Here is a 14,185-nt window from a genome sequence, read left to right on the forward strand (position 1 = left end):
GGTGTTACTGGAAGCTCCAATCTCAAATTAAACACAAGTCGGTCGGGAACAGATCACAATGTAAATGATTCTCATCAACTTTGATTTTCTTTTCCAAACGTATCAACAATTTCAGAGGTCTGTGTCAGCAGCCTTTCAGAATTTTATAGGGTGGAATTTTATGATGGTGATGGGACTGTAGAATATGGTGAGCATTTTAATAATTCATTAACTTTGACGTGACCAAGTTTTCAGAAATTGGAAGAGAAGGGGATCAAGACGCTAAAAGATTTGTTTCTTAGGGGTCGGTTTGTAGGATTGAGGGAGCTGGAAGCGAAGTATGGGCTGGAGCAGGGAGAAATGTTTAGATACATGCAGGTTCGAGATTTTGCCAGGAAGGAGATATAGAGCTTCCTGGAGGAACTGGCCTCCACATTGCTGGAGGAGGTACTGACGACAAGGGGACTGGAGAAGTGGGTAGTGTCAGCGGTGTACGGAGCTATTTTGGAAGAGGATAAGGCACCATGGAAGGGATCAAAGCAAAGTGGGAGGAAGAGTTGGGAGAGGTTTATGTGGTTAGCATAAATGCTTCACAGCTCCAGGGTCCCAGGTTCGATTCCCGGCTGGGTCACTGTCTGTGCGGAGTCTGCACGTCCTTCCCGTGTGTGCGTGGGTTTCCTCCGGGTGCTCCGGTTTCCTCCCACAGTCCCACAGTCCAAAGATGTGCGGGTTAGGTGGATTGGCTCTGCTAAATTGTCCGTAGTGTCCTAAAAAGTAAGGTTAAGGGGGAGGGGGGGGGGGGGGGGTTGTTGGGTTACGGGTATAGGGTGGATACGTGGGTTTGAGTAGGGTGATCATTGCTCGGCACAACATTGAGGGCCGTAGGGCCTGTTCTGTGCTGTACTATTCTATGTTCTATGTTCTAGGTTATAGAGGAGAGGATCTGGTGTGAGGTGCTCCGGAGAATAAATGCCTCCACCTCATGTGCGAGGTTGGAGATGATACAGCTGAAGGTGGTATACAGAGCGCACCTCACAAGGGCGGGGATGAGCCGATTCTTTGAAGGAGTAGAAGATGTGTGGGTGTTGCGAGGGGGGGGGGGGGGGGGGGGGTGGTAATCACGTTTATATGTTTTGGTCCTGTCCAAAGCTAGAGGAGTACTGGAAGGAGGTGTTTCAGGTAATTTCCAAGGTGGTGAGTGTGAAACTGGACCCGGGTCCCCGGGAGGTAATATTCGTGGTGTTGGACCAGCCAGGGTTGGAAACGGGTGCGGAGGCAGATATCGTAGCCTTCGCCTCGTTGATCGCCCGAAGGCGGATCCTGCTGGGATGGAGAGCAGCCTCTCCACCCTGTGCCCTGGCGTGGTGGGGGGGAACCTGTTGGAATACTTGACCCTCGAGAAGGTTAAATTTGAACTGAGGCTCGGCTCGGAGGGGTTCTACAAGTCATGGGTATTATTTATTATGCACTTTCAGGAACTAGATAACATCGAACATTAGTTGGGGTGGGGGGGGAGGTTGGGGGGGGGGGCGCTGTGTATATTAAGGATGACTATGGTAATCCCTGATTCCTTTTTGGTCATTTGTTTGTGTAAACATGTGGGCTGATGTTTGGGGGTTGGTGGGAGGATGGGATCGTTGTTATTGTTATGGGGATTGACATATCTGTTGCTGATTGGTGTTTATTGTTGGCGGGTGTAAATTCGGGAGAAAATGTGAAAAAGGAGGAGAATAAAAATATATTTTTTAAAACTTTGGCGGCACCAACCAAAAAATCCCACCAGCAGGAGGGGGACAGAAAACACCGCCCGTACACTTCTACACGTGAAGCATTAACTGATAGTTGACAACGAGGGTATTTCAGAAACGTTTAATTGCTTTTGCTGAAGTGGGTAGTGAATTGTTAATTAGAAGTAAAAGGATTTTTCCACAAAATGGTTCAAAAACACACTTTAAAATACAGTGATGTTAAAGAAGAAAGCTAACGAACAAATCAGTTCATACAACCAGTTATGAGAGAAATCTGACTGTAATATAGTATAATATGATTTAGCTATCAATGTCAGATTGTTAACAATGAAAACAAAATGCTGTTCAGTAAACATGGGGTACGTATCGTGTTATTTTAAGCATTTAAAATAACACCATTCAGATCCTATGATTGTTGAACAGCATTTAATTTTCATTCTGCTAATTAAAGGTGAGCATATGTTTCAAACTGGCTACTCAAAAATCAGTTTGTTCCAAGAAAAAGCATGAAATATGTTATAAAGTATCAATCGGCATGGGGTTTTAGTCGATGTCTGAGGTTACTATAGTCTTCCTGTTTGTCAGAAGTGAAAGTGGTTGATTTATTTTTCCAGACTCTCACTGTACTATTCATATAATTTGTAACCCTCTGTATACCAGTCACGGAGAGTTCTGCTCGCTTTCAATGTTCTGAAATACACGGATTGAAATCAGTAAAGTCCAACATAACTTCACGCTTTCTGTTTCTCTCAACCTACAACATCACAAGATACTGCCAATCGTTTGAGAAAATGTTTGAAGCTTTGCTTTGTACATGTGATTATCAAGAGTGTTTTCCCTTCCTGCTTGACTGTCCCCAAGAAACTATTCTGACTCTGTCTGGTACCACTTTTGAAGAAAGGTCAGAGCTTGCACAGACTGCTGTAGGTTTCCAAAGGTAAATTGCTTCAAGTGCAACGTTCAATGAACATTGCATTTATGTTAAGACTGTGGGATAAATCTGGAGTCAAGTCTACTTGAGCAAAGCTACCTACTTCTGCTTCATCTCAGAGCCACTTTGTTCCTGAACAGCTGGTTTACACTCCATGTTTCGGACTTGGCGCAAAGCATTTTGTTGCAGATTCGTTATTGGTTTACGACCTCTTTAACGGCGCTTAACATCAGTTGTCCCGAACCTATAGCAATAATCAAACATCCTCCGAAGTCTGTGCACAGTTCATTTGTGAACATTACTGACAATCATCTAAAGACCAGTTTAATCTACAATTATAGTATTTGTGATGTGCAAAAATACATTCTTCCATTGATTCATATTAATATTATTCGGAGCATTAATTCAAATTACAGGACAGAAAAAACCCATTGGGCCTAATTGGGCTATTGATGGTGTTTATAGTAAAGTTGCCATAGTCCCAGATGATCATAGGCAGCTTTTCCTTTTGAGGGGGAGAGCTGACTAGTGGTGATTTAACCTGAGGGTCACCACACCTCAGGCAAGGGGCAAGGTTGAGATGGCGGGGCATTCAGGAATAATCTCAGCCCATACGGGGTTTAAACCTAAACCGGCCCCCGTGTTTATATGTACCTAACCTCCTTCCACCCCTCCTCACTTTAGCTCTTTGTCTAACCCTCACAGTATATGCATCTATTCCTTTCTCACTCACCTGCTTATCTATATTTCCCAACTTGATGTTGATTTGCCTTTGCCGTTTTCGAGCAGGAATTCAAAGAGCTGATTAGCAATGGCAAAATGCCAGGCTTTTGTTTTGAAAAGACTAGTGGATTAGTTTTAAACTTCAGCTTGAATAAATCCTTCTTTACAAGAATTCTGTCTTCTCTAGGAAGCTTATCAAAATCACTTTTATTACTTCAGAAGAAGGTTCATAAAATGGATGATGGAAACATAAAACAGTAATTTATTGTCGGAATAAGTATATCAACATTTTATTTGAATGTCTTCCCAAGAAAATATAATTAGCTCATGAGCCATCTTGTTAAACACCCATTGAAGTGACATTTAATTGGATTATGAAATAAGCACAAAACATGACACCAACATGACTATAATTTCAGAACATGATAACAAGGAGGGAAACTGTAAACGCTGCAAATCTCAATTGAGAATAGGAAATGCTGGAAATAAACCACAATTCTTGCAGTGAATCATACCACATTCCTACATCATCAGGGTGGCGGCTCCATTGTCACTGGACTGTAATCTAGGAATCCAGGGTGATGCTCTGGGTTTGAATCCCACCATGGCAGATGTTGAAAGTTCTTTTTTTTTTAAATTATTTTTATTGAGATTTTCACAAAATATCAAAAACAGAAAATATCAACAAGAAAACAGAATTAACAACAAGAAAAAACACAATAACCCCCAAAACCACCCCCCCCCCCCCCCCCCCCCCCCAGTAACTACAAAAAGAAGAAATAGATTAGCACCTGGCATATTCAATAAACACGTGCACATTTCTCCCCTCCACCGAAACTACCCCCTAACCCTAACCCTAAACCCCCCCCCAGGATTGCTGCTGCTGCCGGCCTATTTTCCTACCGTTCTGCCAGGAAGTCAAGGAAAGGCTGCCACCGTCTAAAAAACCCCTGTACTGATCCCCTCAGGGCAAATTTTACCCTCTCCAATTTGATGAAATCCGCCATATCATTGGCCCAGGCCTCCACGCTTGGGGGCCCTTCATCCTTCCACTGAAGAAAATCCTCCGCCGGGCTACTAGGGACGCAAAGGACAGAACACCGGCGTCTTTCGCCTCCTGCACTCCCGGCTCCACTGCAACCCCAAAAATTGAGAGTCCCCAGCCTGGCGTGACCCTGGATCCTACCACCCTCGACACCGTCCTTGCTACCCCCTTCCAAAATTCCCCCAGCGCTGGGCATGCCCAGAACATATGGGCATGGTTCGCTGGGCTCCCCGAGCACGTAGCACACCTGTCTTTGCCCCCGAAGAACCTACTCATCCTCGTCCCGGTCATGTGAGCCCTATGTAGCACCTTGAACTGTATGAGGATAAGCCTCGCACAAGAAGAGGAGGAATTCACTCTTTCCAGGGCATCCGCCCACGTCCCCTCCTCATTCTCCTCACCCCGCTCCTAGATGTTGAAAGTTTAATTCAATATAAATCTGGAATGAAAAGCCTAATGATGACCATGAAAACCAATGATGATCATGGCACCTTGTTGCAAAAATCCATTTGGTTCATTTAATGCCCTTTAGGGAAATAAGGAAATCTGCCATCCTTACCTGGTCTGACTTGCATGTGACTCCAAATCCACCAGGTAGTTGACTTTTAAAATGCCATCTGAAATTGTCTAGCGGGCCACTCAGTTCAAAGGCAATTAGAGATGGGCAATAAATGTGAACCCAGTCTGCGACACCCACATCCCATGAATTAATTTTTAAAAACTGGATTGGAAAGTAAAGGTGGGCAAAGAGGAAAAGGGAAGAAAATAGAAGAGGGTAACCAGGAAAACCTGCAAAATACCTTACCCGAAAACCGTAAAATTCTGAAATCCGCACTTTTTTTCAAGCGCCAACAGGACGTCATGAATGGGAAATCCCACAAGGCTCCTGGGCGATGCTTAGTTCCCAACGCACACCGCACATGCTCTGCTCCCAATGCGTGCCGCACATGCTCAGTTCCCAACACGGGCCACACATGCTCAGTTCCCAACACGTGCCGCACATGCTCAGTTCCCAATGCGCGCCGCACATGCTCAGTTCCCAACGCGTGCCGCACATGCTCAGTTCCCAATGTGTGCCGCGCATGCTCAGTACCCAACGCGTGCCGCGCATGCTCAGTACCCAACGCGTGCCGCACATGCTCAGTACCCAACTCGCGCCGCACATGCTCACTTCCCAACGCGCGCTGCACATGCTCACTTCCCAACGCGTGCCACACATGCTCAGTTTCCAACGCACGCCGCACCTGTGCAATATATCCCAAATCCAAAAATGTCCTAAATCCGGAACACACTCAGCCTCAAGTATTTTGGATAGGGGATGCTCAACCTGTACGAAGAATCAACCCCAATGTGTTTTCTTTTTTTTTGCAGCGTAAGAAGGGCTGTATTTCAATACTGGTCAATTTAGGTGCTGTGCATTTTTAATGTCTCACTTTGTGATTTGGCTTCTGGCTATCTCCTTTACTAACTGGCTGTGAGAAATTTAACATGGTAGAAATCCACCATGGTAGCAGATAATTGTTGTCTAAAGGTGAAGGAGGAACATTTTTACTTGGTTTTAAAATTATTCACAAAGTGAGACATTCCAACTGTATAGTTCTGAACTTTACAATCCCACCCTGTGCCTATAGGTTTATTTTTATACACTTGAAAAACCTGCTAAACAAATGATCGACCGCTTTTAAAGGGGCAATTCCACATTATTGTAAACAGAAATAAAATCTTTAACCAAAACTTAAGCGTCTCTTTATATTTCGTGAACAACAAATAATCAAATCTCTTAAAGGGAGCTGAAACTCAAATAAAATTACAAAGAAATATCAAAATTAAATTCAAATGTTGTTTTGGGGGCACACCTTACCCAAGGAGTGCCTGCAATTGTAGCTACTTAACCTTAATTTACACAAATATCATCTTAGATTCCCTACAGTGCAGAAGGAGGTCATTCGACCCATTCGGCCCATCGGGTCTCCACCAACCCTTTAAACGGCCACCCTACCTAGGCCCAATCTGTAAGACCACCCAACCTTTGGACATTTAGGGGCAGTTTAGTATGGCCATTCGCCTAACCTGCGCATCTTTTGACTGGGAGGGGAAGGGGGGTGAGGAAACCGGAGCAGCCGGAGGAAACACACAAATGCTCGGGGAGAATGTGCAAACTCCACACAGTCACCCGAGGCCGGAACCGAACGTGGGTCCCTGGCTCTGTGAGGCAGCAGTGCTAACCACTGTGCCACCATAATTGACCTTTTGCACACCTGCTTGAGTTGTTTACCATCTCATGCATATATCTCTCTATTCTAGGCTGTTAAAGCCGTTTATCTGCAACTTGTCGACATGTGCTATTTGACCTAAGGATCTTATCATATACGTTCCTAAGAATCTTATCAATTAAGCTTGTTTTGGTCTTATTTCACAGCTAGTCAGTCGAAAAGACAAAGCGACGTTTGAGAAGCTGGATTATTTAGTGACTAAAGAAGACAATTACAAGAGAATGCGCGAATTCATCAGCAGCTTGAGGATGGTTCCCTGCATCCCTTACTTGGGTAAGTCAGACTTTTCTTTGATTGATGAAGGAAGTACATTAGGCCACTGCCTGACATTACGCAAAATGAATCCATCCACCAGCGAAAAGGGTCACATGCCAAGTTTTGGGTGTACCTCTGCGAATGTCGGGCTCATGATTCATAGTACAGTCACGCCTGGCGCTGTGAGCGTCTTTCCTCCTTTGTCCTGAATCTCCTGATTTCCACCAGATATAACTGAATGCTTCTCGTCGGGAATGAAGATTTTGTTCCATAATTTAAAAAAAATAGTGCTTGAAGAAAATGAAATATTTAAACTTAGTTTGTTGCTACAAAATTCCAGCCAATTTGTGGTTGCGTTGACACAGTTATATTGTTTGAATTTTGTGTACCTCTTGTGTAGCTTGGGGCTCCATTTATTGTTTGTATGTCTACTGTTGCATTGCTTCCTGGGCAGACACATCACAAATGACTGCAGAGGGTTGAAGGGATTATTTCCATTCACCACAGTGACTGGAGGAATGCTTGACCAGAGCTTCAGGTTTCTGACTTGCACTTTGAACTGTTGCTTGTCAGCAAGATGGCTGTAATGTTACAATCAAAGGTTCCAGCCTGAAATCTCATTGTGAAGGTAGCTGACAAAATATGTCATATAATCCTCCCTGTTCTCCATTTTAATTAATGTACTTTTATTTTGCTAACTTTATTGATGTGTGAGAGATTAGCAAATGAACCAGCCTCTCAAGTTTCAGCCCTAACCCAGTTTTATTAAGCAATAAACAGTCGGCCTGACTGAGGACTGCACATGGCTCTTTGCAACAGCTGCAACCCGGATCATTTTAAAAGCCACCTTTAACCTTTTGAACCTATTGCGACTTGCAAGCTTCATACATTTCAGATCAAGGGGATTTCCAGGCTGTGGGCAGCAATGTATCAAGTCTTGTGACACAATTGGTAGTGCCCCTGCCTCTTAAGCTAGAAGGTCTGGGTTCAAACCCCACGCAGGGTGTTGATGGCCAAGGAATGCACTTTCATAACACAGGCCAACTATCAACCTGCAAAACCCTTCCAATGTCAATGGTGGGCAATGAAAATAGGAGCGATTCCTGGTCAGCCGTATGATGGAAAGAACGTTGGAACCTTTACCATCACTATCCATAACTGCATGTAAAGATGCATGTTGCCAGTGCTACTCGGATTCAGAGTTAACTGTAATACATAGCAATGTATTGTTCTTTATGTGTGTGTGTGCATCAGTAGAGGTGTGGAGTGTGTGCATGTGTAGAGGTGTGAGCGTGATTTTGGTGTGCGTAGGGGAGTGTGAGTATGTCTGCATGTGAGTGTGCGCGTGTAGGGGTGTGATTGTGTGTGTGCAAAGAGGAGTGTGAGTGTATCTGCGTGCATGCGTAGTGGGGTGTGTGTGCATCTGGGCGAGTATGGGTAGGGGAGTGTGTGTGTATATAAATAGGAAGTATTGAGTGCCCTCTAGCCTTGAAATCATCTGTTATGTTTTAAATCAGTTTGAAGTTGCTGTTTCTAAAGATTAATGTGATTTTGCAAGCTGGCCTTTTGAGCCCAGATTTCCCCCCCACATCATCCCCCCCCATCCCTATCCCACAAAGACTGCATTGTTTCATTAAGACCCAAAATGGGGAACGTTTTGCGCGCATGCCAAAACCAAACCCTTTAATGCTGCATCAATGAGAGTTGCCACTGACATAGAAGAGCAAACAAAAAACAATGAGAGAGAGAAAGGAAAACTGGAAGATGATGTGAAATTAGGGGCAAATGAGGGAGGTTTTTAAGGTAGAGATCAAGGGCATTTTTCAACTTGTAAAACTGGCTGGAATGTATCTAAATGTATGGACAGTAGGAACTATGAATAGCCTGGATTTACCTCTGGAGAAGGAATTTTGCGTCACTGGCAGGTGCCCACAAAGTTTTGTCAGGCTTTAGAACACAGGCTTCCCCTCATCGGGCATCTGTTTCTGTGTGGCATCACCTCCAGGTGAACCATGGCATTTGCCGAATCCCCAGCTAAGTTCTTCAAAAGGTCAGAAGAATCCCCACTGCTACACAGACTCCAAATTAGGAAGTAAAAAAGAGACAATATAAATTAGATTTCAATGATGGCGAAAATTGGGAAATGCAAATGTGATTAAGCAAGAGATAATAAAGATTATTAACAATAACCTACAAAGAGCAGCACGATGGCGCAGTGGGTTAGCCCTGCTGCCTCACGGCACCAAGGTCCCAGGTTCGATCCCGGCTCTGGGTCACTGTCCGTGTGGAGTTTGCACATTCTCCCCGTGTTTGCGTGGCTTTTGCCCCCAGAACCCAAAGATGTGCAAGCTAGGTGGATTGAACACACTAAATTGCCCCTTAATTGGAAAAAAATTAATTGGGTACACTATATGTATTTTAAAAAAAAAAACAATAACCTACAATATTAATTACTTCTGAGGGAATGAATCGGTGTTGGCCAGCATAGAGGTGGTTGAGGGAAAAGGTGGAGAGGCCCAACTAGGTATCATCAACCTCCATGTGGACACTGATCTCAGGTTCACAGATAGTCTCACCCAAGACCAGAATGTCGGTGATGTTGTGCTCAAGTGGATCCAAGATTAGGTGGTTTGTGGAAGGAAGTGGGATAACCATAGCAGCCATTGTAAGCACCACAGAAAAGGGAAATCAGAACCTCTACTTCAAGTTAAATTGCAGCAATCGAACACGGGTCAAAGATTCAAACTGGCAAAAGGCTAATTGAGAATGAATGGCAGGAAACTGTTCACCCAGAGTGCTGAATGTAGATAGGGTAGTACAGCAAAATCCTTGGAATAATTTAAGAGGCAGACACACGTGGTGATTACAGTAAACAGAAATCAAGATTTATTGAGCGGAAAACTGCATGTGCTGGAAATTGGACATTAAGAACAGAGTGCCAGAAACGCACAGCCATTCAGTCAGCACTTGGAGAGTAAAAGCATAGCCTTTTTTTTTGTTCGCTTGAGCAGATGCTAGCTAGCTGTCAGTAATTTCCCTCAACCCCTTCCTGTATTCAGGATGCAGATTCCTACAGCTGAATGCTGAACAGCAGTTCTGCATCCAGGATAGGAATATATGATATCTATTTGGAGGGGAAAGTGCGTTGGTTTTGCTTTTGAGTCTTTGCCCAAAATGATATTAACAGTTGTAGCCTATGCCTGGCGGGATTTCCTCTGAACACATTAAGTGCCCCAACGATGTGGGAAGAGAGAGTAAATTGGGGCCCGAACGTGAACAGTCAACGGACCGTCTGTGGCTGCACTCGGCTCGTCTGCCACAAAGTAAAACTGATGGATTGGATGGGTGGAAATCTGAAGTCTGATTTTTATGTTGTGGCGGCTACTAAATTCTCTGCTGCTGCACGAGCTTAAATCCTTTAGTGGCAGTTTGGACAGGAGGGCCTGCAAGCTGCGATTGATTAATTTTGTGTTGCACTTAGCCTGTGATTCTAGACAGACTGTGTCTAAGAACTTTGTTTGAACCACTTTTTAAAATTCTGAACTGAAGCAGACTTTGATTTTTCCAGTGCTGCCTGCCATACGAAAGGAGGGGTTTGGGCACAACCTCAACAATTACTTCTCACTTTGTAACACAAGACATAGAAATTTCATTGCGTTCGTTCGCCCCTCGCAGTTGCAATGAATCATACCCGTTTAATTTTACTTGGGATGGAAAAGAGCTCCTGTCTCTAATTTCCTCTGATTGGCATTTCAATATTGACCAACTCAATGCAGATTAATGTCCTCTCAATCCTTTCACATTGACTCTTAGGGGTCTGACCGGTTATCCACATCCATTAATTTTGGTGGTCTCCAGTCACCTTTCCCTGCACTCGTACCTCCGCCAGTGAGAAGCATTCTGGCTCCTTGAGCCTATCCATCCCAGTGCATTTTTGTTCTCTACTGTCCTTAGTTTTTTAGTAGCTCTTCTTTGTGTTTTTTTTCCAGCTTGGCTAGATCCTTTCCGTAGCGTGGTTTGCAGCACTGTACACAATACTCCCAGCTGTAGCCAGCGGTCTGTATCATGACAGCATTATTTTGTTTGATCTATACTTCTTGCCTGTTTTTATACAACTCAACATCCCATTAGTTTCTTTGACAGCAGCCAGATATTGGCCTGATGTCTTGCGGGATCTATCAACTGTGAGTTACAGATTAATAAAAGGTACCGTCCCAGGAGTAGTTACGTGTATTTTTCCTGTAAGCTAGACTTAACTATAATGAAAGACAATCCTGGTCTTCTCTTCAGTAATGTCCCTTTAGGGTTGGGTTTACTTGCCTCTATGGCGCAGGTCAGGAGGTGCTGAGGCTGCACCGAAAAGTGTTTATTGTTTTAGAAATGCCTGCTCCTGATCTCCAGTGTCACTCGATCTGTCCTGCTTCCAATTGCGCTGAGGTTAATTGTAAGAAACAGCACAAAGTGAAAAAGAAAGGATTTGACTTGGCTTCTGCATGGGCGATGCAAGAAGTCATTTTTTTTTCTTGCCAATGTGCTTGTCTGTCTCGTTCACCTGGGAGTGGGGGTTGGAAGGTGGTTGGAGAAGGTTAATGTTGGGGATTAGATTTTTGAGAACAGTTAAAGCAAAGGGTCTGTATCCATTCTCATGTAAATTATAATCATTGATTTTCTGCATGGATCAAGTCCAATAGTTGACATGATGATCGTTCCCTATTGATGAGACCGTTGGGTGCCTTGTGGGAAAATCTTGGAAAACTGTTCATCTGTTAACTGCTTATTGATTTTACATCGTTCAGATGTACCAGATGACTGCTGTTTGTCAGTTACCGCACTTTAAAGGTCATTGGTTGTATGAAGTACTTTGAGACAGTGGGATGCTGATGAGGTCTATTCCAACTAATTTTCTTCTTTCTCTTCCAGTCCAAATTGATTGTGAATATTGAATTGGTAATGAGGCCCTGCAATGCCTCATCTTTGATCAGTCTGTATATTCACAGTACATTTCGGCCTGACTGCTGTGTATAAGTGGATGTGTTTTGAATGTGTTGAAATTGAGCCAGTGGCCTGCTGTGAAGGTCATTTCGATACATAAGCAACTACTGTCAGAATTTAAAATTAGACTTTTGCGGAACCTAGTAATAAAAATATTTGAATATACTGTGTATGCTCGGAATAAATTGAGATTTATTTTCTGGTTTCATTTCAACAGGACCAATAATTTGAGAAGTTTATTATATTAAGTATATGTGGGTATGTGCATTTAAAAACCACCTTTACTGTTTACTCTCTCACTTCAATCATTTAAAAAAATAAATTTAGTGTACCCAATTCATTTTTTCCAATTACGGGGCAATTTAGCGTGGCTAATCCACCTAGCCGGCACATCTTTGGGTTGTGGGGGCGAAATTCACGGGGAGAATGTGCAAACTCCACACGGACAGTGACCCAGAGCCGGGATCGAACCTGAGACCTCGGCGCCGTGAGGCCGCAGCGCTAACCCACTGCGCCACCGTGCTGCCCCTCTCACTTCAGTCATAAAAGTCAAAAGCTTGTTGCCTGTGTTGTGCAGCGGGAGCCTTTGTAATCGATGGATCGCAGCTGCCAACCCCACCCCCGCAAATTTGTCCAAGATTACATTATTCAAAAGGTCTTCATTGCTTAAAGCTCGTCTACCCCTGTGTGCTATTTCCTTCAAAATCTCTCACTGAAGCAGGTGAATTGAAGGATCGAACATTGATATTTCTTTCTGCTTTTCCCCACTTGGACCCTAGACCCGTTCAAAATGGATACTCCAGTGAAGCAGTCGGTTAATTCCGCATGTTGCTTATTTCTCTCCTAACTCAGCCCAGACCTGTGCAACGCTTCCCATTAATTATTTGTAATTGTTAATAGTATCAATTGATTCTTTTATTTGGAATTTGATACTGCCGCAAACCTTCAATCTTGTGCTCTCTTTACGCTGCATGTAGTCGCAGTCTACGGCACACAATGGTCCTTGGTCCATTGGTAAATGTTGGCGAGTAAATAAATACATCTATGTATGTCCCCTTGCTATCAAGGACAATGGGACACTATTGGGTGCCTTCCATTCTGTAATCTGAAAAGGCTATGATTCCGATTGGTGACATCTGGCTAATTGGTGACATCTTCTGGCTATTTTATTTAAATTTGCTCATGGGATGTGGGTGTCGCTAGCTGGGCCAGCCATTTGCTGCCCATCCTTAACCTTTGCATTTGCTTCACAGCTCGAGGGTCCCAGGTTCGATCCCCAGCTTGGGTCACTGTATGTACAGAGTCTGCACGTTCTCCCCTTGTCTGCGTGGGTTTCCTCCGGGTGCTCCGGTTTCCTCCCAGAGTCCAAAGCTGTGCAGGTTAGGTGGATTGGCCATGCTAAATTGTCCCTTAGTGTTCAAAAGGTTAGGTGGGGTTACGGGGGTAGGGTGGAGGGGTGGGCTTAAGTAGGGTGCTCTTTCCAAGGGCCGGTGCAGACTCGATGGGCCGAATGATCTCCTTCTGCGCTGTAAATTCTATGATTCTTAATTGCCCTTGGGAAGTTAAGAGGCAACCACGTTTCTGTGGGTCTGGGGTCACGTGTCGGCTAGACCAGGCAGATTTCCTTCCCTAAAGGACATTAGTGAATCAGGTGGGTTTTTATGATGATCGACGACAGTTTTATGGTTATCATTAGACTTTTAATTGTAATTTCAGATTTTTAATGAATTCATATTTCACCACCTGCCTTGGCGGGATTCAAAAGAATGATCTCCAGAGCTTTATCCTGGATTTCTAGATTACTATTTCAGTGACAGTATCAGTACGCCACTACTTCCCCGATAACTCTCCTCCTCCTTGCCATGCAAGTGACGGTACTTCAGTAGCAAAACTATCAGCGGCTTCCTGTGCTTTCACTGAAGTAACCAGTTTTATGTGATAGGTGGCGAGGGCCCACTCCGGTGAAATTGGACATGGCAGAAGACATTGTTCGTCACAATCACGGTTTAATTATATGTGCAATTTACTGCTGCAATCTCACCAGACATCTATGTTCACATGTCCGCCACTCGATTTTGTGAAATAACTGTTGCCTTTGATGACAGAGGATTGAATTTAATTCTGTTAACAAAGTGAGTGACGGATAATGAGATGGAGCCTGGAGATGCTGAGATAGCCAATGGGAACCCGGGATAATTGCGACCAATACAGGAAGTCCTCGGACGGACATGAACGTTTT

General features: G+C 44.0%; 1 protein-coding gene across 4 annotated transcripts in view; it reads left to right on the top strand.

Moving 5' to 3' along the window:
- Positions 1-14,185, top strand: part of ralgps1 (Ral GEF with PH domain and SH3 binding motif 1) — a 723,987-nt gene that overhangs the window by 272,114 nt on the left and 437,688 nt on the right. For all 4 annotated transcript variants that reach the window (XM_038781972.1, XM_038781971.1, XM_038781976.1 and 1 more), the window contains exon 9: positions 6,846-6,972. In XM_038781972.1, coding sequence (XP_038637900.1) covers positions 6,846-6,972 — 127 coding nt within the window. The remainder of the gene's footprint in view (positions 1-6,845; positions 6,973-14,185) is intronic.

The sequence above is a fragment of the Scyliorhinus canicula genome, chromosome 21, assembly GCF_902713615.1.
Source record: "Scyliorhinus canicula chromosome 21, sScyCan1.1, whole genome shotgun sequence".
Classification (NCBI taxonomy): Eukaryota; Metazoa; Chordata; class Chondrichthyes; order Carcharhiniformes; family Scyliorhinidae; genus Scyliorhinus; species Scyliorhinus canicula.